The 25,306-nt window shown below is 41.6% G+C and overlaps 3 protein-coding genes across 3 annotated transcripts; all 3 read left to right on the top strand.

The window, feature by feature from the left end:
* Positions 1 to 3,341, top strand: LOC139613588 (uridine phosphorylase 1-like). The gene is made up of 8 exons (XM_071470366.1): positions 1 to 100; positions 433 to 485; positions 790 to 901; positions 996 to 1,154; positions 1,288 to 1,402; positions 2,080 to 2,289; positions 2,410 to 2,556; positions 2,676 to 3,341. Exons 2-8 carry the CDS (start codon positions 472 to 474, stop codon positions 2,825 to 2,827), a joined length of 909 nt encoding a protein of 302 aa, XP_071326467.1. The 5' UTR covers positions 1 to 100; positions 433 to 471; the 3' UTR covers positions 2,828 to 3,341.
* A 7,057-nt stretch (positions 3,342 to 10,398) lies between these two features.
* On the top strand, positions 10,399 to 13,738 carry LOC139613542 (uridine phosphorylase 1-like). Its single transcript, XM_071470279.1, has 8 exons — positions 10,399 to 10,424; positions 10,719 to 10,771; positions 11,189 to 11,300; positions 11,390 to 11,548; positions 11,682 to 11,796; positions 12,473 to 12,682; positions 12,803 to 12,949; positions 13,069 to 13,738. Exons 2-8 carry the CDS (start codon positions 10,758 to 10,760, stop codon positions 13,218 to 13,220), a joined length of 909 nt encoding a protein of 302 aa, XP_071326380.1. The 5' UTR covers positions 10,399 to 10,424; positions 10,719 to 10,757; the 3' UTR covers positions 13,221 to 13,738.
* A 7,383-nt stretch (positions 13,739 to 21,121) lies between these two features.
* On the top strand, positions 21,122 to 23,881 carry LOC139613659 (uridine phosphorylase 1-like). Its single transcript, XM_071470466.1, has 7 exons — positions 21,122 to 21,168; positions 21,586 to 21,697; positions 21,787 to 21,945; positions 22,079 to 22,193; positions 22,870 to 23,079; positions 23,200 to 23,346; positions 23,466 to 23,881. Exons 1-7 carry the CDS (start codon positions 21,155 to 21,157, stop codon positions 23,615 to 23,617), a joined length of 909 nt encoding a protein of 302 aa, XP_071326567.1. The 5' UTR covers positions 21,122 to 21,154; the 3' UTR covers positions 23,618 to 23,881.
* Positions 23,882 to 25,306: the final 1,425 nt, after the last annotated feature.

The raw sequence follows: 25,306 nt of genomic DNA, 5'->3' as shown, positions 1-25,306 counted from the left end.
TCATTTCTTGGTGGGCTGGATGTCGACGTCATGTGTTTAGAAAGTGAAATGAATTTGTGGGCAGCGCAGAAACTCGCAGTCCAACAGTAAGATACCAAAAGTGAGTGTCTGTTTCTATTGTATTTGTTGTTTGTATTGTATTTTTTATAGATTTTTATAGATTAAAGATTTAAAAATGTATTGTTTATTTCAGTTACCGGGGTAATTTTCTCTTTTCCCCCTGCTGCTGTGTGGTGCCATGTCTGATTATCTGCTGGGGTGTTTAATGTGAAATATGTATATTTAATTGCCCTAATAGAGTTTACGGAGAGGGTAATTCCCCCCCACATGTGCACCCGGGTTTGTTCTAATATTCAGGTGTTGTTACAGGTTGGTTTTGTTACTGGTCACCGTATCAAAAATGTAAAAAAAAACAAAAACTGTTTTCTATAGTTTTTCAGGAAGACTGACTCAAAGGACAACAAGCCAAACATGTCATGCAGCAGGTGAGAGGTTCAAGTCCAGTCCCAAATTCATGCCCTATATGTATTTGTTTAAAAACCTATTTTCTGATGGCCAACTATTAAAATGAGGAAATGAGCAAACAATTGGGTGTCATAATATCATGTCATTAATCTGGGTCCTCAAAGTCAGGGCATTTTTTTGTAGCCTAAGCCTACATAAAAAACCTGAAACAAATTGATGTGGTTTAGCTGTCAAACATACAGAAAATGCTGGTCCTGTAACAAAACAATATAATGTTCATGAAGACTGGATTTGGTAATATCTGTTCTTTTTCCCCCCTTTAAGGCCTGTTTGTGTGCAGAACCCACACCTGGATGCACTGACAGATGACATCCTCTACCACTTCAGTCTGGGAACAGGGACTCATGACCTACCAGCTATGTTTGGTGATGTCAAAGTAATATTTTTTTTTTTTTTAATTTGTGCAAAAGAAATCAACCCCAAAATCATCTTTATTAGCAAATATTTATGTTTTTTTTGTTTTCTTTTAGTTTGTGTTTGTTGGGGGCAGCTCCTCAAGAATGAAATTATTCATTGAGTACATTGCTGCTGAGCTCGGTATGGAAGACCCAAAATCAGAGTATCCAAATATCTGTGCTGGAACGGACCGCTATGTCATGTACAAAGTTGGCCCTGTACTCTCCGTCAGTGTATGTATGAACAAAAGTTCAAAATACAACAAATTTATCTCAAGATAATTTCATTCTCTTTTGTAAATAAAAGCTATACTATTTATACAAAACAATGTTCTTCAATTAAAAAAACTGTCTGCTTTATTTTCAGCATGGCATGGGCATTCCGTCTCTTGCCATAATGTTGCACGAACTAATCAAACTCCTCCATCATGCACGTTGCACAGATGTCACAATTTTTCGCATTGGGACTTCAGGTGGCATTGGTAAGTTAATTATTTGAAGATATTTTTTTCAGGTAAGTGCCTGAAAATACATCTGATTATACATAATCAAACCTTAAATAGTGCTATCACTCCAAAGATGCTAGTTTCCTGTGATTCTCTAAATAGATTCACTGAACTTAGATAAGTTGGTTTTGTCCATAAGGGCACATGTTCTTACTTTTACCACAAGAGGGAGCCCAAATTCCCTTAGACTTGTCGTCTAATATGGCTTTTTGTAAACAGTTGCTATTAGATAATGTTATTTCTCCCGTTTTGTGAATGAGAGAAAACTGATACTTTTGTTATTAACTTTTATTAAAGTAAGTTACTGAAATCCTTTCTAAAATATATAGGCCTACAAACCATAATTTTTTTTAAACTATGCTATAAACCAGTAGTTGTCCTCTGTTACAGCTTTGAATTTACAGAACAGATATATATCTTCCAGCATGGCTAAAGGGTGTATAGTACTAAACTAAACTTATCTGAAATAATTTAAGATAGGTTTTTATGAATTACTTTGACAGTGTTTAATTTGAAAATGAACAGGATTCTTAACCAACTCAATATAGTATTTATCAGTCATTTGAACATATGTAAGAAATGTCTTTTAATTTATGCTTTCTTTACCTTTAGTTTAGAAATTGTTTATCTCACTCACCATTTTTGGTTTTTAGGGCTTGAGCCTGGCACTGTTGTCGTTACCAAACAGCCACTGGATGACACCTTCAAGCCCAAGTTTGAGCAGGTGATCCTGGGGAAGACGGTGGCGCGTGATACTGATCTGGACCAAAGCCTGGCTGAGGAGCTGTTGCAGTGCGGCAAAGAGCTGAACCAGTTTGAGACAGTGATAGGCAACACCATGTGCACACTGGATTTCTATGAAGGTATGTTCTGCTGCATTGATGTGTTAATGACATTGTTCACAGACATGTACAGTGGTTCAGCTGTATTGTACATCTCTTAGTATCCTCCTGTCTACCTTCTCAATGTGATCAATCACCCAGGGCAAGCCCGTTTGGATGGTGCTTTCTGCTCCTACACTGAGAAGGATAAACAGGAGTACCTCAGAAAAGTCAAAGAAGCAGGAATCTGCAATATTGAAATGGAGTCAACAGTGTTTGCTGCTATGTGCAAAATGAGTGGCCTACGAGGTAGGAAAAATGCAATATCAGATTATATTATTGCTGGCAAGTTTTTCAGTGTCGTAAGGCACAGAATTTTGTCTTCAAACCTTGCTCAGTTTCCATCCTTCATTTCTTGTTGAATAAAGCGGCAGTGGTTTGTGTGACGTTACTGGATCGGCTGAAGGGGGATCAGCTGACCAGCTCTCATGAAGTCCTTGTCAGTTACCAGCAACGTCCTCAGATACTGGTTGGCTACTATATTAAGAAGCAGCTGAAGGCCAAAGCAGCAGGTAACTAAAAGTAACAGTCATTACACTGGTATGCAAACTGCATCAAATTCCGGGTATTTTCTCTTGACGCTGAAAACACAGTGGAAAGCAGTAACATGAGCTTTAAGCAATTTTTTATATACATGCATTCCTGCTCACCAGTAGCAATACCTTTAATGAGTAAAGAATAATCACTGAATTTTTTTAAATTATGCACTTCTATTTATCCTTTGATTGATTTCACCATCACAATAAACTGTTGTGGACTGAGTTTAAGTTTTGTTCTGTTTTGTATTTTATATATAAAACATATAAAGTTCCTAATCTGTAAAAGTTGTACCAGAATCACCATACTGTCACCATTGAAATGTTGCTTGTTTCATTAATGCTACCAAAATGACTGACCTTGCTAAATGTATGTCCTTGTGATGTTATTGGTTCTTGCAAAACCCTATAAACATGTATATGGAGTATTTTTTATGCACTAATTTTGCGAGAAAGAAATTCAATTCAATGTCTAATAAAGCCTTGTGCAATCTGAAACTGTCTCATTCCGACATGTTTGAAGCTGGATGAGTTTTTTGCATTATCACCTATTTGTAATTTCAGATTTGATGAAGCCCAGATTAATGAGGACCAACATCCTCAATGATAATGAAGTTTTCGATGATCCATATTGACTCATTCATTTGGCAGATAAACTGATATAATTTGATATAAAACTGCTATAATATTATATCATGTCACTCAAAAACATTTATCTGTTGTTAGATCAGCTATCTTGTCTGATATCTTGTCAGCCTTATATATTTCAATCACTGAATAATACCTTTCAAGAATTTTACTGGTGTCACTGGATTCAACTTGAATTCCCACAAATATCTGTTTCAATACAAGAGCCATTTGCCTTTGTCAAAGTCATAACTGTACGATGTAAGCCAACACTGACATTGATGCATATTAAGATTTAATTGGACAGTCTGACCAATATCATTGTAGTTGAGACTAAGAGGTTTGGTATGTCATAGCTGTTGTGTTGATGAAACACAGGAGGCAGAACTTTAGCAGTTTTTTTTGTGGGGTGTGATGTCTATAGGAAACACCGAGATCCACAGAGAACAATAAGATACGCATTCTATGCTATCATCATAACATTACATATTCTAACTAACCATGAAAATAAAATGGCAAATTCATGATAAGTAGTAACATATACTCTGTTAAAGGAGACAAATACAATTTTAAAAACAATTAATAATCTACCTTTCAACATTCACTTTCATAATCTCTTTACGTTTTTCACATATTAGGTATAAGGACACATGATCTATTCGTGGCTCACTCTAAACCAAAATGAAAGTTATGAAGTGGCCTAGTCAAAGTCCAGACTTAAATCTGATTGAGATGCTGTGGCATGACCTTAAACAAGCTGTTCATGCTCAAAAACCCTCCAATGTGGCTGAATTAAAACAATTCTGCAAAGAAGAGTGGGCCAAAATTCCTCCACAGCGATGTGAAAGACTCATTGCCAGTTATCGCAAACGCTTGATTGCAGTTGCTGCCGCCAAGGGTGGCACAACCAGTTATTAGGTTTAGGGGGCAATTACTTTTTCACATAGGACCAGGTTGGTTTGGATAGTTTTTTTCCCCTTAATAAATGAAACATCATTTAAAAACTGCATTTTGTATTCACTCAAGTTATATTTGTCTGATATTAAAATTAGTTTGATGATCTGAAACATGTCAGTGTGACAAAAAAGCAAAAACAGAGGAAATCTGTAAGGGGGCAAATGTACATGTACAAAGCACTGTACATGTATATACATATTTAGCTCGCTATTAGAAGTGCAGGACACAGTTGAATAGGGTTCTGTTGTAAATAAAATATCTGTTAAGTATTTGTAAGCTTTGCTGTCGTATTTTTCTAAGGATTCTCTAATGAAAAGCAATCACATATAATGATAATAAGAAGATAATCTTTTTTTTTTACTGAACTTGTAGACTATGTGGTGTGAGTTAATGCCTGTTTTAGTGCCTAGTCGGGCTTCCTTTTAGGATGTTTACTTGTTCCTCGAAGGCAGAGTGAAAACTGAAACAGAAAATAAATTCTGTATTTGATGAATTCTGATTGACACTCAATTACTAAACTTCTTGTTCCATGGTCTGACCATGTTGCCTGGGTGTGACAGTACACACTGGCCAGTATGGACGCAGCAGGGTCCGAGCAGCTAACTGTGGCTCTTCGGGCACAGGGAGCTCGCCTTGTCTGTCAGGATGAGCAGATGGCTGCACTGAGCCAGGGAGTCAGTGGCCTCGCTCATAGCCATGAGGCCTTCAAGGCTGTCGTTTCAGCCCAGATAGGATGGCTCACTGAGCGGATGGAGCAGTTCTTCAGTCACCCTGAGAAGACGGAGACTGCATCCGCCACACTTGAACCCCCGCCCGCCCCCACAATTGCCTACGCCGGAGCTGGAGCCCAGCTGGCAGCTCCTGAGCGATTCTCAGGAGAACTAGGACAATGTAAGTCATTTCTTATTGACTGTGAAATGCATTTTGAACTCTCCCCTCACGCACTGCCCACAGACCAAACCAGGATTGCCTTCATGATTTACCACCTGGCGGGAAGGGCGAGGGCGTGGGCCACGGCGGAGTGGGTGAGAGGATCCCCGCTCTGCAGCTCCCTCCAGGACTTCAAGGAGGCCCGCCATGAGACCTTCGACCTGGTCTCTACAGAACGAGAAAAGGCAAGGGAGCTGAGTGGGTTGAGGCAAGGGCAAGAATCCGTTTGTGACTATGCCATACGCTTCTGGACCTGGGCTGCGGAGAGTGTGTGGAACGCCATGGCCCTCTACGACATCTTCCTGAAGGGGCTGGCTACCTCCGTTCAAGAGCGTCTGCTGCCTCTAGATCTGCCGCCGGACCTGGACTCCCTTATCGCTCTCGCTGTCCGAATGGATAACCGCCTTCGGGAATTCAAGGCGCTCCAGAGAGGGTGCCAGCGGTTGCCAGACCGCCCACAGCACATCCCCGCTGTTCCCTGGTCTGATCCCTGCTGATCATCGTCAGATCAGCGCCGCCTGTCTCCTCCTCCTGGAGATGAGGAGCCTATGTAGCTGGGCAGGGCCCGGCTCACTCAGGCGGAACGATAACGCCGCCTCAAGGAGGGGCAGTGCTTCTACTGCGGGGAGCCTGGACACCTAGCCACCTGCCCAGTCAAGGCAGCCCGGGTGAGGGGTTCAGGTTCTGCTCCACGTAGTTTCACCTCCGTCATGTCTTTATTGACTCTGGGGCTGATGAAAGTCTTATGGACTGGGAGTTAGCGAAAAGGTTGGGGTTGAAGACTGAGGCTCTTCCACGACCCATTAAGGCAAGTGCCTTGAATGGTACCGCACTGTTCACTGTTACAGACGTCACAGAGCAGAGGCAACCACTCTGAACTGATGAATTTTTACCTGTTTCGCTCACCTGCATGCACACTGATACTAGGACATCCGTGGCTCGTCAGCCACAACCCCCACATTGACTGGCCTACAGGCAAAATCCTGGGGTGGGGGAAAGACTGTGAGGGGAAGTGCCTGAGGGGGGAGACTCATGGACAGGCTACCACGGTTATAAACACTGTTTCTGTTCCTCCTGTCATAGAATCCCAGTACCCGGAGCCTGTCGCCAAGGAACCAGAACCCATCCTCCCACTGAACTGTGTGGTTGGAGTGGTTACCTGGCAGATAGAACAAGAGGTGAAGCAAGCGAATGGTGAGACGCCCCCACCCAGTGCGTGCCCAGAACATCGTTTGTTTGTCCCTGTTGAATTGCACCCACGGGTAATTCATTGGGCTCACACCTCGCTGCTCACCTGCCATCCGGGAGTCCGGAGAACCATGTTCGCCATCTCCCAACGGTTCTGGTGGCCATCTATGAAGTCGGGGGTCCGGGAGTACATCGAGGCATGTTCGGTCTGTGCTCGCAACAAGACATCCTCCGGGTCACGCATGGGACTCCTGCAACCTTTGCCAATCCCCTCCAGACCATGGTCAGACATTTCTATGCACTTTGTCACGGGGCTCCCGGTCTCGAAAGGTAACACCATGGTCCTGACCGTGGTGGATCGTTTTTCCAAGATGGCGCATTTCATTGCTTTGCCAAAGCTGCTAAAGAAACCGCTCAAATTATGATGCAGAATATCTTCAGGATCCATGGATTTCTTAAGGACATTGTGTCCAACCTGGGGCCCTAGTTCATCTCCTGGTTCTGGAGGGAGTTCTGTCGGCTCATCGGTGCCACTGCAAGTCTGACATCAGGATATCACCCGGAGGCCAACGGCCAGACCAAACGCCTCAACCAACAGCTGGAAACCGGCCTCCGATGACTTGTGTCCCAGAATCCGACTTTGTGGAGCACCCACCTGGTCTGGGTGGAATATGCCCACAATTCTCTACCCACCTCAGCCACAGGTTTCTCCCCCTTCAAGTGTGCCTATGGCTACCAGCCTCCTGTGTTTGCTGACTCGGAGCCAGAAGTGTCAGTTCCCTCTGCCCACGCCCTGGTTCACCGCTGCCACCGCATCTGGGCTGCTGCCCGTCAAGTGCTCATCCGTCAGGGGGCCAGAGTCAAAAGGGCAGCAGACCGAAAACGCCATCCCGCACCCGAGTATCGGCCCGGGCCCGAGAGTGCGGTTGTCAGCCAAAGATCTTCACCTCAAGGTTCCCTCTAAGAAGCTGGCACCGCGGTTCGTGGGTCCTTTCCCCATCACCAAGGTCATCAGTCCAGCTGCCATTCGTCTCCGTCTGCCCAGGACCCTCTGTGTCCACCCCACTTTCCACGTCAGTCAGGTTAAGCCCACTAAAGATAGTCCCATGGTTCCGGCCACCAAGCCCTCACCGCCTCTGGAAGCAGCCGATGGGAGTCCACTTTATAAAGTAAAGAGACTGTTAGCTGTGCGCAACAGAGGCTGGGGAAAACAGTTTTTAGTGGACTGGGAGGGGTACGGGCCAGAGGAGAGACAGTGGATTCCACGGAGTTACATAGATGACCCTTCCCTTATTCAGGACTTTTATAGGGGCCATCCTGAGTTGCCTGGTCCGTCAGGTGTCAGCCCTTGAAGGGGGGGTTCTGTCACACCGCGGTGAGGTCAAGTTGGGTTTTTGTCCTGTCTCCATGTCTTGTCTTGTCATTTCCTGTTTTATTTTGAAAAGTAACTCTCCTCTCGTTTCAGGTCACTTGCCCTTCCTTGTGTGTCTCGGTCTGATTGCCTGTTGAGTGTTTCCACCTGTCCCTTGTTACCCTATGTATTTGAGTCTGCGTCTCCCTTTGTCTTGTGCCAGTGTGTTCGTCTTCGTCGATGTCTGCGTGCCATCACCACAGCCTACCACAGTCTTGTCTCAGTCCTGTACCCAGTTCCATTTGGTTTTTGTTCCGGTTCCTCCCAGATGAGAAAGTTTCAGTTGTAAGTTTCATAGCATAGTGCCTCCAGTTTTCAGGAGAGTTTTTTTGTTTTTTTTGTTTTGACTTTTGTTATTTCTTTTGCCTCCGTAGCGGGAGTGATTTTCTGTTTCTTTTAACGTTTCATAGTCTTTTGTGTTTTCCTCCTTTAGTGGAGCGATCATTATTTTGGTACCTTTTGTAGCCATGCTTCTCCTATAGGGATTTACATTAGAGCTAATTTTCTTAGTCTGCTTCTGATACTCGGTCTAGGAGGATTAAAATCTGATTTTTGCAATAAAGACTTTTATTGAAGCAATCCTGTGTCTGTGTCCTGTGTCCTAGCCTGGGTGTGACAAATGTATTTGATTTGTTTTTGTTTTATAGAAATTTGGAATTAGGGGTCTGTAAAAAAATTCACTGAAGGACACTGTTCCTTAGCAAGAGTCAATATGGTCAGGACTCCTAACAGCTTTCTTGGCAGGTTTCAGCATTTTAAGTGCTCTGTCTGTGTTAGCTTAAAAGCTCAGAATACATAAGTTAAAATGCAGAAAATACTTAACCTAGTTGTGCATCTAGCAGGAGTAACTCTGCAGACAGAGCAGCAGAGAGGGTTCAGGGCCACAGCCCATGGTTTGGTCCAGCTCATTGACAGAATTTTTACAGAAAGGGAGAATAACTACTAAAAATAAAATGTTTGGTATTGTATTTACTGTTGCCCTGTCCAATCTAAATTCTTAATTTCTGCTCTGTTTACCACTTGATTCCTGGAGTGTAACATGGGTTGTATGTGTCACCATAATGGTTTTGGTGGGCCAGTCTGAGTTAAAAGCCCAGAGCATTTTTATTCCCACCCTGTCCTTGTTCTTGGGGGTTTGAGAAGTAGGGTGTGTAGTAAGTTATCACCAGTGTCAACAGTCTTGGAAGAGCACTGAATTCGGTTCCCTCAAAATGAGGCCATAGAAGGTAATTCAAAGTATTAAATATCATTTACAAAGATCCTTAATATTTTTTCTTGCCTTTTGTGGACAGTAACAAAACTTAAGGCCTTCAGGGGACAGACGGTAGGAAGTGATCAGCTCATAACAGACAAGACGTTTATTTGGGTCCATTCATACAATTCAATTTTCTCTGTATAGCGCCAAATGATGACATGCCTTATCTGAAGGCGCTTTACCGGGTAAGGTCAAGCCCAACAGTTTTCACAGTGAGCAAGCACTTGGCAAAAGTGGAAAGGAAAACTCCCTTTTAACAGAAAGAAACCTCCAACAGATCCGCACTCAAGGACTCAACCAGTTGGGTTGAGAGGAGAAAGAGGAGTAGTAAGTATTCTTATTATTATATTTTGTTATTATACATAGATGAGACTATGGACATAGACAAGTAAACCCCCCTTGCAGAATGAGTAGTTCATAGTCTTTTGTGTCTCTTTGTGTTCACTTTGAATCTCTTTGTGGTGATTTTTTGTCTCTTTGTGGTAGTTTTGTATCTCAGACAGACGGACAGTTCTGCCTGTCTTTTAACTGAACTCTGTGACTTTCAAACAAGAAAAAACAGTTAAGGGTGCCGACCCTGTACCCTGTGGGTCTGTTCAGTAATCCTTACATGCATGGGTTCAGGTCATTTTTAATTGAGTATTAACCAGGAATTGTTGTTATATTCCACCTCTTGTGTTTGAGTCACCTGTTTTCAAATGTAGATGTGTGAACAAAATGAAGCTTCATTACATCCTCAACAATTTCCTACTAAATACAATAAAACATTTAGATTTTTCCTTTTTTTAATGCTTATTAAAAATTGTAACATCTGTGGCTATATTTGACCCAGTTGTACTAACTGTACACCTACAAATAGCCTTCATAGTAAATGAAGTTCATGAATGAACTTCATGAATCACACAACAAAACAAAAATAACAGCAATAATATCACATGATAATAGTATAATGATATTGTGTAGGCTTAATATTATTAAACCTCTGTCCTTATGTCTCATGCCAAGAAATAGTGTTGACTTGAATGCTAGAGTGGGACGCAACAAATTCACACACACGCACGCACGCACGCACGCACTGTGCCAGAGTTGACACTTGTTCATAACACAGCTGGGAAATATTTACTGTATGACCACAAAACTGCATCTTGAAAAAAAAGTCCTCAATTTGATTTGGTGATCGTGCTCGACGCAGTCCAACAGTAAGATACCAAAAGTGAGTGTCTGTTTCTATTGTATTTGTTGTTTGTATTGTATTTTTTATAGTCCTGTTGGTTTATCTTGAAGGTAAAGATTCAAGATTAAAGATTTAAAAATGTATTGTTTATTTCAGTTACCGAGGTAATTTTCTCTTTTCCCCCTGCTGCTGTGTGGTGCCATCTGCTGGGGTGTTTAATTTGAAATATGTATATTTAATTGCCCGAATAGAGTTTGCGGTGAGGCTAATACGGTGAGGTTTTGTTACTGGTCACCGTATCAAAAATGTAAAAAAAACAACCGTTTTCTATAGTTTTTCAGGAAGACTGACTCAAAGGACAACAAGCCAAACATGTCATGCAGCAGGTGAGAGGTTCAAGTCCAGTCCCAAATTCATGCCCTATATGTATTTGTTTCAAAACCTATTTTCTGATGGCCAACTATTAAAATGAGGAAATGAGCAAACAATTGGGTGTCATAATATCATGTCATTAATCTGGGTCCTCAAAGTCAGGGCATTTTTTGTAGCCTAAGCCTACATAAAAAACCTGAAACAAATTGATGTGGTTTAGCTGTCAAACATACAGAAAATGCTGGTCCTGTAACAAAACAATATAATGTTCATGAAGACTGGATTTGGTTGAATGGACTTTGCTTGGTCTCAGACCTCAACATCATTGCCCAGATCTCTGATTTCTTTAGTGAATTAATGAGGTGCTAATTCAACTGGACTGTTAATCTAGAACTGGTCCTTTAATATCTGTTCTTTTTCCCCCCTTTAAGGCCTGTTTGTGTGCAGAACCCACACCTGGATGCACTGACAGATGACATCCTCTACCACTTCAGTCTGGGAACAGGGACTCATGACCTACCAGCTATGTTTGGTGATGTCAAAGTAATATTTTTTTTTAATTTGTGCAAAAGAAATCAACCCCAAAATCATCTTTATTAGCAAATATTTATGTTTTTTTTGTTTTCTTTTAGTTTGTGTTTGTTGGGGGCAGCTCCTCAAGAATGAAATTATTCATTGAGTACATTGCTGCTGAGCTCGGTATGGAAGACCCAAAATCAGAGTATCCAAATATCTGTGCTGGAACGGACCGCTATGTCATGTACAAAGTTGGCTCTGTACTCTCCGTCAGTGTATGTATGAACAAAAGTTCAAAATACAACAAGTTTATCTCAAGATAATTTCATTCTCTTTTGTAAATAAAAGCTATACTATTTATACAAAACAATGTTCTTCAATTAAAAAAACTGTCTGCTTTATTTTCAGCATGGCATGGGCATTTCGTCTATTGCAATAATGTTGCACGAACTAATCAAACTCCTCCATCATGCACGTTGCACAGATGTTACAATTATACGCATTGGGACTTCAGGTGGCATTGGTAAGTTAATTATTTGAAAATATTTTTTTCAGGTAAGTGCCTGAAAATACATCTGATTATACATAATCAAACCTTAAATAGTGCTATCACTCCAAAGATGCTAGTTTCCTGTGATTCTCTAAATAGATTCACTGAACTTAGATAAGTTGGTTTTGTCCATAAGGGCACATGTTCTTACTTTTACCACAAGAGGGAGCCCAAATTCCCTTAGACTTGTCGTCTAATATGGCTTTTTGTAAACAGTTGCTATTAGATAATATTATTTCTCCTATTTTGTGAATGAGAGAAAACTGATACTTTTGTTTTTAACTTTTATTAAAGTAAGTTACTGAAATCCTTTCTAAAATATATAGGCCTACAAACCATTTTTTTTTTAAACTATGCTATAAACCAGTAGTTGTCCTCTGTTACAGCTTTGAATTTACAGAATAGATATATATCTTCCAGCATGGCTAAAGGGTGTATAGTACTAAACTAAACTTATCTGAAATAACTTAAGATAGGCTTTTATGAATTACTTTGACAGTGTTTAATTTGAAAATGAACAGGATTCTTAATCAACTTAATATAGTATTTATCAGTCATTTGAACACATGTAAGAAATGTCTTTTAATTTATGCTTTCTTTACCTTTAGTTTAGAAATTGTTTACCTCACTCACCATTTTTGGTTTTTAGGGCTTGAGCCTGGCACTGTTGTCGTTACCAAACAGCCACTGGATGACACCTTCAAGCCCAAGTTTGAGCAGGTGATCCTGGGGAAGACGGTGGCGCGTGATACTGATCTGGACCAAAGCCTGGCTGAGGAGCTGTTGCAGTGCAGCAAAGAGCTGAACCAGTTTGAGACAGTGATAGGCAACACCATGTGCACACTGGATTTCTATGAAGGTATGTTCTGCTGCATTGATGTGTTAATGACATTATTCACAGACATGTACAGTGGTTCAGCTGTATTGTGCATCTCTTAGTATCCTCCTGTCTACCTTCTCAATGTGATCAATTACCCAGGGCAAGCCCGTTTGGATGGTGCTTTCTGCTCCTACACTGAGAAGGATAAACAGGAGTACCTCAGAAAAGTCAAAGAAGCAGGAATCTGCAATATTGAAATGGAGTCAACAGTGTTTGCTGCTATGTGCAAAATGAGTGGCCTACGAGGTAGGAAAAATGCAATATCAGATTATATTATTGCTGGCAAGTTTTTCAGTGTCGTAAGGCACAGAATTTTGTCTTCAAACCTTGCTCAGTTTCCATCCTTCATTTCTTGTTGAATAAAGCGGCAGTGGTTTGTGTGACGTTACTGGATCGGCTGAAGGGGGATCAGCTGACCAGCTCTCATGAAGTCCTTGTCAGTTACCAGCAACGTCCTCAGATACTGGTTGGCTACTATATTAAGAAGCAGCTGAAGGCCAAAGCAGCAGGTAACTAAAAGTAACAGTCATTACACTGGTATGCAAACTGCATCAAATTCCGGGTATTTTCTCTTGACGCTGAAAACACAGTGGAAAGCAGTAACATGAGCTTTAAGCAATTTTTTATATACATGCATTCCTGCTCACCAGTAGCAATACCTTTAATGAGTAAAGAATAATCACTGAATTTTTTTAAATTATGCACTGCCTTCTATTTATCCTTTGGTTGATTTCACCATCACAATAAACTGTTGTGGACTGAGTTTAAGTTTTGTTCTGTTTTGTATTTTATATATAAAACATATAAAGTTCCTAATCTGTAAAAGTTGTACCAGAATCACCATACTGTCACCATTGAAATGTTGCTTGTTTCATTAATGCTACCAAAATGACTGACCTTGCTAAATGTATGTCCTTGTGATGTTATTGGTTCTTGCAAAACCCTACAAACATGTATATGGAGTATTTTTTATGCACTAATTTTGCGAGAAAGAAATTCAATTCAATGTCTAATAAAGCCTTGTGCAATCTGAAACTGTCTCATTCCGACATGTTTGAAGCTGGATGAGTTTTTTGCATTATCACCTATTTGTAATTTCAGATTTGATGAAGCCCAGATTAATGAGGACCAACATCCTCAATGATAATGAAGTTTTCGATGATCCATATTGACTCATTCATTTGGCAGATAAACTGATATAATTTGATATAAAACTGCTATAATATTATATCATGTCACTCAAAAACATTTATCTGTTGTTAGATCAGCTATCTTGTCTGATATCTTGTCAGCCTTATATATTTCAATCACTGAATAATACCTTTCAAGAATTTTACTGGTGTCACTGGATTCAACTTGAATTCCCACAAATATCTGTTTCAATACAAGAGCCATTTGCCTTTGTCAAAGTCATAACTGTACGATGTAAGCCAACACTGACATTGATGCATATTAAGATTTAATTGGACAGTCTGACCAATATCATTGTAGTTGAGACTAAGAGGTTTGGTATGTCATAGCTGTTGTGTTGATGAAACACAGGAGGCAGAACTTTAGCAGTTTTTTTTGTGGGGTGTGATGTCTATAGGAAACACCGAGATCCACAGAGAACAATAAGAAACGCATTCTATGCTATCATCATAACATTACATATTCTAACTAACCATGAAAATAAAATGGCAAATTCATGATAAGTAGTAACATATACTCTGTTAAAGGAGACAAATACAATTTTAAAAACAATTAATAATCTACCTTTCAACATTCACTTTCATAATCTCTTTACGTTTTTCACATATTAGGTATAAGGACACATGATCTATTCGTGGCTCACTCTAAACCAAAATGAAAGTTATGAAGTGGCCTAGTCAAAGTCCAGACTTAAATCTGATTGAGATGCTGTGGCATGACCTTAAACAAGCTGTTCATGCTCAAAAACCCTCCAATGTGGCTGAATTAAAACAATTCTGCAAAGAAGAGTGGGCCAAAATTCCTCCACAGCGATGTGAAAGACTCATTGCCAGTTATCGCAAACGCTTGATTGCAGTTGCTGCCGCCAAGGGCACAACCAGTTATTAGGTTTAGGGGGCAATTACTTTTTCACATAGGACCAGGTTGGTTTGGATAGTTTTTTTCCCCTTAATAAATGAAACATCATTTAAAAACTGCATTTTGTATTCACTCAAGTTATATTTGTCTGATATTAAAATTAGTTTGATGATCTGAAACATGTCAGTGTGACAAAAAAGCAAAAACAGAGGAAATCTGTAAGGGGGCAAATGTACATGTACAAAGCACTGTACATGTATATACATATTTAGCTCGCTATTAGAAGTGCAGGACACAGTTGAATAGGGTTCTGTTGTAAATAAAATATCTGTTAAGTATTTGTAAGCTTTGCTGTCGTATTTTTCTAAGGATTCTCTAATGAAAAGCAATCACATATAATGATAATAAGAAGATAATCTTTTTTTTTTACTGAACTTGTAGACTATGTGGTGTGAGTTAATGCCTGTTTTAGTGCCTAGTCGGGCTTCCTTTTAGGATGTTTACTTGTTCCTCGAAGGCAGAGTGAAAACTGAAACAGAAAATAAATTCTGTATTTGATGAATTCTGATTGACACTCAATTACTAAACTTCTTGTTCCATGGTCTGACCATGTTGCCTGGGTGTGACAGTACACACTGGCCAGTATGGACGCAGCAGGGTCCGAGCAGCTAACTGTGGCTCTTCGGGCACAGGGAGCTCGCCTTGTCTGTCAGGATGAGCAGATGGCTGCACTGAGCCAGGGAGTCAGTGGCCTCGCTCATAGCCATGAGGCCTTCAAGGCTGTCGTTTCAGCCCAGATAGGATGGCTCACTGAGCGGATGGAGCAGTTCTTCAGTCACCCTGAGAAGACGGAGACTGCATCCGCCACACTTGAACCCCCGCCCGCCCCCACAATTGCCTACGCCGGAGCTGGAGCCCAGCTGGCAGCTCCTGAGCGATTCTCAGGAGAACTAGGACAATGTAAGTCATTTCTTATTGACTGTGAAATGCATTTTGAACTCTCCCCTCACGCACTGCCCACAGACCAAACCAGGATTGCCTTCATGATTTACCACCTGGCGGGAAGGGCGAGGGCGTGGGCCACGGCGGAGTGGGTGAGAGGATCCCCGCTCTGCAGCTCCCTCCAGGACTTCAAGGAGGCCCGCCATGAGACCTTCGACCTGGTCTCTACAGAACGAGAAAAGGCAAGGGAGCTGAGTGGGTTGAGGCAAGGGCAAGAATCCGTTTGTGACTATGCCATACGCTTCTGGACCTGGGCTGCGGAGAGTGTGTGGAACGCCATGGCCCTCTACGACATCTTCCTGAAGGGGCTGGCTACCTCCGTTCAAGAGCGTCTGCTGCCTCTAGATCTGCCGCCGGACCTGGACTCCCTTATCGCTCTCGCTGTCCGAATGGATAACCGCCTTCGGGAATTCAAGGCGCTCCAGAGAGGGTGCCAGCGGTTGCCAGACCGCCCACAGCACATCCCCGCTGTTCCCTGGTCTGATCCCTGCTGATCATCGTCAGATCAGCGCCGCCTGTCTCCTCCTCCTGGAGATGAGGAGCCTATGTAGCTGGGCAGGGCCCGGCTCACTCAGGCGGAACGATAACGCCGCCTCAAGGAGGGGCAGTGCTTCTACTGCGGGGAGCCTGGACACCTAGCCACCTGCCCAGTCAAGGCAGCCCGGGTGAGGGGTTCAGGTTCTGCTCCACGTAGTTTCACCTCCGTCATGTCTTTATTGACTCTGGGGCTGATGAAAGTCTTATGGACTGGGAGTTAGTGAAAAGGTTGGGGTTGAAGACTGAGGCTCTTCCACGACCCATTAAGGCAAGTGCCTTGAATGGTACCGCACTGTTCACTGTTACAGACGTCACAGAGCAGAGGCAACCACTCTGAACTGATGAATTTTTACCTGTTTCGCTCACCTGCATGCACACTGATACTAGGACATCCGTGGCTCGTCAGCCACAACCCCCACATTGACTGGCCTACAGGCAAAATCCTGGGGTGGGGGAAAGACTGTGAGGGGAAGTGCCTGAGGGGGGAGACTCATGGACAGGCTACCACGGTTATAAACACTGTTTCTGTTCCTCCTGTCATAGAATCCCAGTACCCGGAGCCTGTCGCCAAGGAACCAGAACCCATCCTCCCTCTGAACTGTGTGGTTGGAGTGGTTACCTGGCAGATAGAACAAGAGGTGAAGCAAGCGAATGGTGAGACGCCCCCACCCAGTGCGTGCCCAGAACATCGTTTGTTTGTCCCTGTTGAATTGCACCCACGGGTAATTCATTGGGCTCACACCTCGCTGCTCACCTGCCATCCGGGAGTCCGGAGAACCATGTTCGCCATCTCCCAACGGTTCTGGTGGCCATCTATGAAGTCGGGGGTCCGGGAGTACATCGAGGCATGTTCGGTCTGTGCTCGCAACAAGACATCCTCCGGGTCACGCATGGGACTCCTGCAACCTTTGCCAATCCCCTCCAGACCATGGTCAGACATTTCTATGCACTTTGTCACGGGGCTCCCGGTCTCGAAAGGTAACACCATGGTCCTGACCGTGGTGGATCGTTTTTCCAAGATGGCGCATTTCATTGCTTTGCCAAAGCTGCTAAAGAAACCGCTCAAATTATGATGCAGAATATCTTCAGGATCCATGGATTTCTTAAGGACATTGTGTCCAACCTGGGGCCCTAGTTCATCTCCTGGTTCTGGAGGGAGTTCTGTCGGCTCATCGGTGCCACTGCAAGTCTGACATCAGGATATCACCCGGAGGCCAACGGCCAGACCAAACGCCTCAACCAACAGCTGGAAACCGGCCTCCGATGACTTGTGTCCCAGAATCCGACTTTGTGGAGCACCCACCTGGTCTGGGTGGAATATGCCCACAATTCTCTACCCACCTCAGCCACAGGTTTCTCCCCCTTCAAGTGTGCCTATGGCTACCAGCCTCCTGTGTTTGCTGACTCGGAGCCAGAAGTGTCAGTTCCCTCTGCCCACGCCCTGGTTCACCGCTGCCACCGCATCTGGGCTGCTGCCCGTCAAGTGCTCATCCGTCAGGGGGCCAGAGTCAAAAGGGCAGCAGACCGAAAACGCCATCCCGCACCCGAGTATCGGCCCGGGCCCGAGAGTGTGGTTGTCAGCCAAAGATCTTCACCTCAAGGTTCCCTCTAAGAAGCTGGCACCGCGGTTCGTGGGTCCTTTCCCCATCACCAAGGTCATCAGTCCAGCTGCCATTCGTCTCCGTCTGCCCAGGACCCTCTGTGTCCACCCCACTTTCCACGTCAGTCAGGTTAAGCCCACTAAAGATAGTCCCATGGTTCCGGCCACCAAGCCCTCACCGCCTCTGGAAGCAGCCGATGGGAGTCCACTTTATAAAGTAAAGAGACTGTTAGCTGTGCGCAACAGAGGCTGGGGAAAACAGTTTTTAGTGGACTGGGAGGGGTACGGGCCAGAGGAGAGACAGTGGATTCCACGGAGTTACATAGATGACCCTTCCCTTATTCAGGACTTTTATAGGGGCCATCCTGAGTTGCCTGGTCCGTCAGGTGTCAGCCCTTGAAGGGGGGGTTCTGTCACACCGCGGTGAGGTCAAGTTGGGTTTTTGTCCTGTCTCCATGTCTTGTCTTGTCATTTCCTGTTTTATTTTGAAAAGTAACTCTCCTCTCGTTTCAGGTCACTTGCCCTTCCTTGTGTGTCTCGGTCTGATTGCCTGTTGAGTGTTTCCACCTGTCCCTTGTTACCCTATGTATTTGAGTCTGCGTCTCCCTTTGTCTTGTGCCAGTGTGTTCGTCTTCGTCGATGTCTGCGTGCCATCACCACAGCCTACCACAGTCTTGTCTCAGTCCTGTACCCAGTTCCATTTGGTTTTTGTTCCGGTTCCTCCCAGATGAGAAAGTTTCAGTTGTAAGTTTCATAGCATAGTGCCTCCAGTTTTCAGGAGAGTTTTTTTGTTTTTTTTGTTTTGACTTTTGTTATTTCTTTTGCCTCCGTAGCGGGAGTGATTTTCTGTTTCTTTTAACGTTTCATAGTCTTTTGTGTTTTCCTCCTTTAGTGGAGCGATCATTATTTTGGTACCTTTTGTAGCCATGCTTCTCCTATAGGGATTTACATTAGAGCTAATTTTCTTAGTCTGCTTCTGATACTCGGTCTAGGAGGATTAAAATCTGATTTTTGCAATAAAGACTTTTATTGAAGCAATCCTGTGTCTGTGTCCTGTGTCCTAGCCTGGGTGTGACAAATGTATTTGATTTGTTTTTGTTTTATAGAAATTTGGAATTAGGGGTCTGTAAAAAAAAATTCACTGAAGGACACTGTTTCTTAGCAAGAGTCAATATGGTCAGGACTCCTAACAGCTTTCTTGGCAGGTTTCAGCATTTTAAGTGCTCTGTCTGTGTTAGCTTAAAAGCTCAGAATACATAAGTTAAAATGCAGAAAATACTTAACCTAGTTGTGCATCTAGCAGGAGTAACTCTGCAGACAGAGCAGCAGAGAGAGTTCAGGGCCACAGCCCATGGTTTGGTCCAGCTCATTGACAGAATTTTTACAGAAAGGGAGAATAACTACTAAAAATAAAATGTTTGGTATTGTATTTACTGTTGCCCTGTCCAATCTAAATTCTTAATTTCTGCTCTGTTTACCACTTGATTCCTGGAGTGTAACATGGGTTGTATGTGTCACCATAATGGTTTTGGTGGGCCAGTCTGAGTTAAAAGCCCAGAGCATTTTTATTCCCACCCTGTCCTTGTTCTTGGGGGGTTTGAGAAGTAGGGTGTGTAGTAAGTTATCACCAGTGTCAACAGTCTTGGAAGAGCACTGAATTCGGTTCCCTCAAAATGAGGCCATAGAAGGTAATTCAAAGTATTAAATATCATTTACAAAGATCCCTAATATTTTTTCTTGCCTTTTGTGGACAGTAACAAAACTTAAGGCCTTCAGGGGACAGACGGTAGGAAGTGATCAGCTCATAACAGACAAGACGTTTATTTGGGTCCATTCATACAATTCAATTTTCTCTGTATAGCGCCAAATGATGACATGCCTTATCTGAAGGCGCTTTACCGGGTAAGGTCAAGCCCAACAGTTTTCACAGTGAGCAAGCACTTGGCAAAAGTGGAAAGGAAAACTCCCTTTTAACAGAAAGAAACCTCCAACAGATCCGCACTCAAGGACTCAACCAGTTGGGTTGAGAGGAGAAAGAGGAGTAGTAAGTATTCTTATTATTATATTTTGTTATTATACATAGATGAGACTATGGACATAGACAAGTAAACCCCCCTTGCAGAATGAGTAGTTCATAGTCTTTTGTGTCTCTTTGTGTTCACTTTGAATCTCTTTGTGCTGATTTTTTGTCTCTTTGTGGTAGTTTTGTATCTCAGACAGACGGACAGTTCTGCCTGTCTTTTAACTGAACTCTGTGACTTTCAAACAAGAAAAAACAGTTAAGGGTGCCGACCCTGTACCCTGTAGGTCTGTTCAGTAATCCTTACATGCATGGGTTCAGGTCATTTTTAATTGAGTATTAACCAGGAATTGTTGTTATATTCCACCTCTTGTGTTTGAGTCACCTGTTTTCAAATGTAGATGTGTGAACAAAATGAAGCTTCATTACATCCTCAACAATTTCCTACTAAATACAATAAAACATTTAGATTTTTCCTTTTTTTAATGCTTATTAAAAATTGTAACATCTGTGGCTATATTTGACCCAGTTGTACTAACTGTACACCTACAAATAGCCTTCATAGTAAATGAAGTTCATGAATGAACTTCATGAATCACACAACAAAACAAAAATAACAGCAATAATATCACATGATAATAGTATAATGATATTGTGTAGGCTTAATATTATTAAACCTCTGTCCTTATGTCTCATGCCAAGAAATAGTGTTGACTTGAATGCTAGAGTGGGACGCAACAAATTCACACACACGCACGCACGCACGCACGCACTGTGCCAGAGTTGACACTTGTTCATAACACAGCTGGGAAATATTTACTGTATGACCACAAAACTGCATCTTGAAAAAAAAGTCCTCAATTTGATTTGGTGATCGTGCTCGACGCAGTCCAACAGTAAGATACCAAAAGTGAGTGTCTGTTTCTATTGTATTTGTTGTTTGTATTGTATTTTTTATAGTCCTGTTGGTTTATCTTGAAGGTAAAGATTCAAGATTAAAGATTTAAAAATGTATTGTTTATTTCAGTTACCGAGGTAATTTTCTCTTTTCCCCCTGCTGCTGTGTGGTGCCATCTGCTGGGGTGTTTAATTTGAAATATGTATATTTAATTGCCCGAATAGAGTTTGCGGTGAGGCTAATACGGTGAGGTTTTGTTACTGGTCACCGTATCAAAAATGTAAAAAAAACAACCGTTTTCTATAGTTTTTCAGGAAGACTGACTCAAAGGACAATAAGCCAAACATGTCATGCAGCAGGTGAGAGGTTCAAGTCCAGTCCCAAATTCATGCCCTATATGTATTTGTTTCAAAACCTATTTTCTGATGGCCAACTATTAAAATGAGGAAATGAGCAAACAATTGGGTGTCATAATATCATGTCATTAATCTGGGTCCTCAAAGTCAGGGCATTTTTTGTAGCCTAAGCCTACATAAAAAACCTGAAACAAATTGATGTGGTTTAGCTGTCAAACATACAGAAAATGCTGGTCCTGTAACAAAACAATATAATGTTCATGAAGACTGGATTTGGTTGAATGGACTTTGCTTGGTCTCAGACCTCAACATCATTGCCCAGATCTCTGATTTCTTTAGTGAATTAATGAGGTGCTAATTCAACTGGACTGTTAATCTAGAACTGGTCCTTTAATATCTGTTCTTTTTCCCCCCTTTAAGGCCTGTTTGTGTGCAGAACCCACACCTGGATGCACTGACAGATGACATCCTCTACCACTTCAGTCTGGGAACAGGGACTCATGACCTACCAGCTATGTTTGGTGATGTCAAAGTAATATTTTTTTTTAATTTGTGCAAAAGAAATCAACCCCAAAATCATCTTTATTAGCAAATATTTATGTTTTTTTTGTTTTCTTTTAGTTTGTGTTTGTTGGGGGCAGCTCCTCAAGAATGAAATTATTCATTGAGTACATTGCTGCTGAGCTCGGTATGGAAGACCCAAAATCAGAGTATCCAAATATCTGTGCTGGAACGGACCGCTATGTCATGTACAAAGTTGGCTCTGTACTCTCCGTCAGTGTATGTATGAACAAAAGTTCAAAATACAACAAGTTTATCTCAAGATAATTTCATTCTCTTTTGTAAATAAAAGCTATACTATTTATACAAAACAATGTTCTTCAATTAAAAAAACTGTCTGCTTTATTTTCAGCATGGCATGGGCATTTCGTCTATTGCAATAATGTTGCACGAACTAATCAAACTCCTCCATCATGCACGTTGCACAGATGTTACAATTATACGCATTGGGACTTCAGGTGGCATTGGTAAGTTAATTATTTGAAAATATTTTTTTCAGGTAAGTGCCTGAAAATACATCTGATTATACATAATCAAACCTTAAATAGTGCTATCACTCCAAAGATGCTAGTTTCCTGTGATTCTCTAAATAGATTCACTGAACTTAGATAAGTTGGTTTTGTCCATAAGGGCACATGTTCTTACTTTTACCACAAGAGGGAGCCCAAATTCCCTTAGACTTGTCATCTAATATGGCTTTTTGTAAACAGTTGCTATTAGATAATGTTATTTCTCCTATTTTGTGAATGAGAGAAAACTGATACTTTTGTTTTTAACTTTTATTAAAGTAAGTTACTGAAATCCTTTCTAAAATATATAGGCCTACAAACCATTTTTTTTTTAAACTATGCTATAAACCAGTAGTTGTCCTCTGTTACAGCTTTGAATTTACAGAACAGATATATATCTTCCAGCATGGCTAAAGGGTGTATAGTACTAAACTAAACTTATCTGAAATAATTTAAGATAGGCTTTTATGAATTACTTTGACAGTGTTTAATTTGAAAATGAACAGGATTCTTAATCAACTTAATATAGTATTTATCAGTCATTTGAACACATGTAAGAAATGTCTTTTAATTTATGCTTTCTTTACCTTTAGTTTAGAAATTGTTTACCTCACTCACCATTTTTGGTTTTTAGGGCTTGAGCCTGGCACTGTTGTCGTTACCAAACAGCCACTGGATGACACCTTCAAGCCCAAGTTTGAGCAGGTGATCCTGGGGAAGACGGTGGCGCGTGATACTGATCTGGACCAAAGCCTGGCTGAGGAGCTGTTGCAGTGCAGCAAAGAGCTGAACCAGTTTGAGACAGTGATAGGCAACACCATGTGCACACTGGATTTCTATGAAGGTATGTTCTGCTGCATTGATGTGTTAATGACATTATTCACAGACATGTACAGTGGTTCAGCTGTATTGTACATCTCTTAGTATCCTCCTGTCTACCTTCTCAATGTGATCAATTACCCAGGGCAAGCCCGTTTGGATGGTGCTTTCTGCTCCTACACTGAGAAGGATAAACAGGAGTACCTCAGTAAAGCCAAAGAAGCAGGAATCTGCAATATTGAAATGGAGTCAACAGTGTTTGCTGCTATGTGCAAAATGAGTGGCCTACGAGGTAAGAAAAATGCAATATCAGATTATATTATTGCTGGCAAGTTTTTCAGTGTCGTAAGGCACAGAATTTTGTCTTCAAACCTTGCTCAGTTTCCATCCTTCATTTCTTGTTGAATAAAGCGGCAGTGGTTTGTGTGACGTTACTGGATCGGCTGAAGGGGGATCAGCTGACCAGCTCTCATGAAGTCCTTGTCAGTTACCAGCAACGTCCTCAGATACTGGTTGGCTACTATATTAAGAAGCAGCTGAAGGCCAAAGCAGCAGGTAACTAAAAGTAACAGTCATTACACTGGTATGCAAACTGCATCAAATTCTGGGTATCTTCTCTTGACGCTGAAAACACAATGGAAAGCAGTAACATGAGCTTTAAGCTATTTTTTATATACATGCATTCCTGCTCACCAGTAGCAATACCTTTAATGTGTATAGAATAATCACTGAATTTTTTAAAATTATGCACTGCCTTCTATTTATCCTTTGGTTGATTTCACCATCACAATAAACTGTTGTGGACTGAGTTTAATTTTTGTTCTGTCTTGTATTTTTCCTTAACCATTTAACTGAACTGTCACTCAGTTTGAGAGAAAGAAATTCCTCAGGATTTTTAATAAAGCTCATGCCATCTGAAACTGTTTCATGTTCTGGATTCGTGTTAAAGTTCTTTGCTGCAAGAAGCACCCTGACATGCTTAAGCAGGAGGATTCATATATATATATATATATATATATATATATATATATATATATATATATATATATATATATACTACAGGCCAAAAGTTATGTACTTATCAGAGTACATTTTTACTGTAATTATTAGGTATTTGGGGTTTTCTTGCTTAGACTTTACTTTCTTCATAGTAACCTCCTCTGGCTTTAACAACAGCATGGCATATATGAGGCATTCGTTCCACAAGTTTTTTAAGGTATGTGACAGGAATTGCTTTCCCATCTTTCTTAACTTCATCAATGAGAGACTGCTGATTCGTGGGATGCACTTTTCTGACTGATCGATCCAATTTGTCCCACACAAGCTCAATTGGAGAGAGGTGTGGAGACTGAGGGGGCCAAACCATCTTTCGAAGATCACCTTCCTCTTCTTTTTTGTCTAGGTTACCCCGACAGAGCTTGGAAGAATGCTCCTTATCTTGCTGCAAAACAAACTTTCGACCCGCAAGTCTTAGTCCAGATGGAACTGCATGATGCTGGAGGATGGAGTGGTACTGTTCCTTCTTCACGATATGCTTTACTTCAAACAAATCTCCTGCTCTATCACCTGCAAAACATCCCCATAGTAGTGTTTTTTTTGCAGATACACAACCCTTCAGACCAGCCTTTCTCAAATGTCTTTTCACAGTTGTCAGAGATATGGGTTTTGACCTTGTCATGGTGATTTCCGTCCTCATTTGTGGTGCTGTTTTTTGCCGATCTCTCTTACTGGTGATAATGATATGTTTATCCTCTGCTTTTGTAGTAACCCTCTTTCTTCCAGACCTTTTTCTATCATCATAACCTCCACTTTCTTCTGGTCTCTTCAGGGTATAGTGAACTCCTTTGTTGGACACCATTAGGTATCTAAATACTTTCCTGTGCAAATACTGTACTCAATACTCATGTCAGTTTTCAATTTCAATTACTTAATAACATTCAGATTTCAAGAAGTTTGACTGGTGTCACTGGATTCAACTGAAATTCCCTCAAATATCTGGTTATACAACAGTTATCTCGGACTGCCTTTATCCAAGTAGTAACAGTAGCTACTACACAGGCCAATACCTACGTTAAATGACGCATCTAAATGTTGACAATAAATTGGACAGTCTGGCTAATAGCAAGCAGCATTTCTAATATTTTTGACAAGTAAGCGTTACTAGTAAGATATTTTACCCTGGAAAGTAGCTTGTCCCTAATCTTATTAGCCAGTTTTATGAGAACTTGCAAGATACAGTGACTCTTTGTATT

Source organism: Trachinotus anak, unplaced genomic scaffold (genome assembly GCF_046630095.1).
Source record: "Trachinotus anak isolate AG129_WGS33_773 ecotype Australia unplaced genomic scaffold, CSIRO_AGI_Tana_v1 ptg000032l, whole genome shotgun sequence".
Lineage (NCBI taxonomy): Eukaryota > Metazoa > Chordata > Actinopteri > Carangiformes > Carangidae > Trachinotus > Trachinotus anak.
This window is presented reverse-complemented; position numbering and strand designations above follow the sequence as displayed.

Bases quoted from the DNA above. Each gene is read 5' to 3' on its own strand.
- LOC139613542 (XM_071470279.1), top strand. The intron at 11,549-11,681 runs GTATGTATGAAC...CTTTATTTTCAG, and splicing joins GCTCTGTACTCTCCGTCAGT to CATGGCATGGGCATTTCGTC. The intron at 11,797-12,472 runs GTAAGTTAATTA...TTTGGTTTTTAG, and splicing joins TGGGACTTCAGGTGGCATTG to GGCTTGAGCCTGGCACTGTT.
- LOC139613659 (XM_071470466.1), top strand. The intron at 21,946-22,078 runs GTATGTATGAAC...CTTTATTTTCAG, and splicing joins GCTCTGTACTCTCCGTCAGT to CATGGCATGGGCATTTCGTC. The intron at 23,347-23,465 runs GTAAGAAAAATG...TGTTGAATAAAG, and splicing joins CAAAATGAGTGGCCTACGAG to CGGCAGTGGTTTGTGTGACG.
- LOC139613588 (XM_071470366.1), top strand. The intron at 2,290-2,409 runs GTATGTTCTGCT...TCAATCACCCAG, and splicing joins CACACTGGATTTCTATGAAG to GGCAAGCCCGTTTGGATGGT. The intron at 2,557-2,675 runs GTAGGAAAAATG...TGTTGAATAAAG, and splicing joins CAAAATGAGTGGCCTACGAG to CGGCAGTGGTTTGTGTGACG.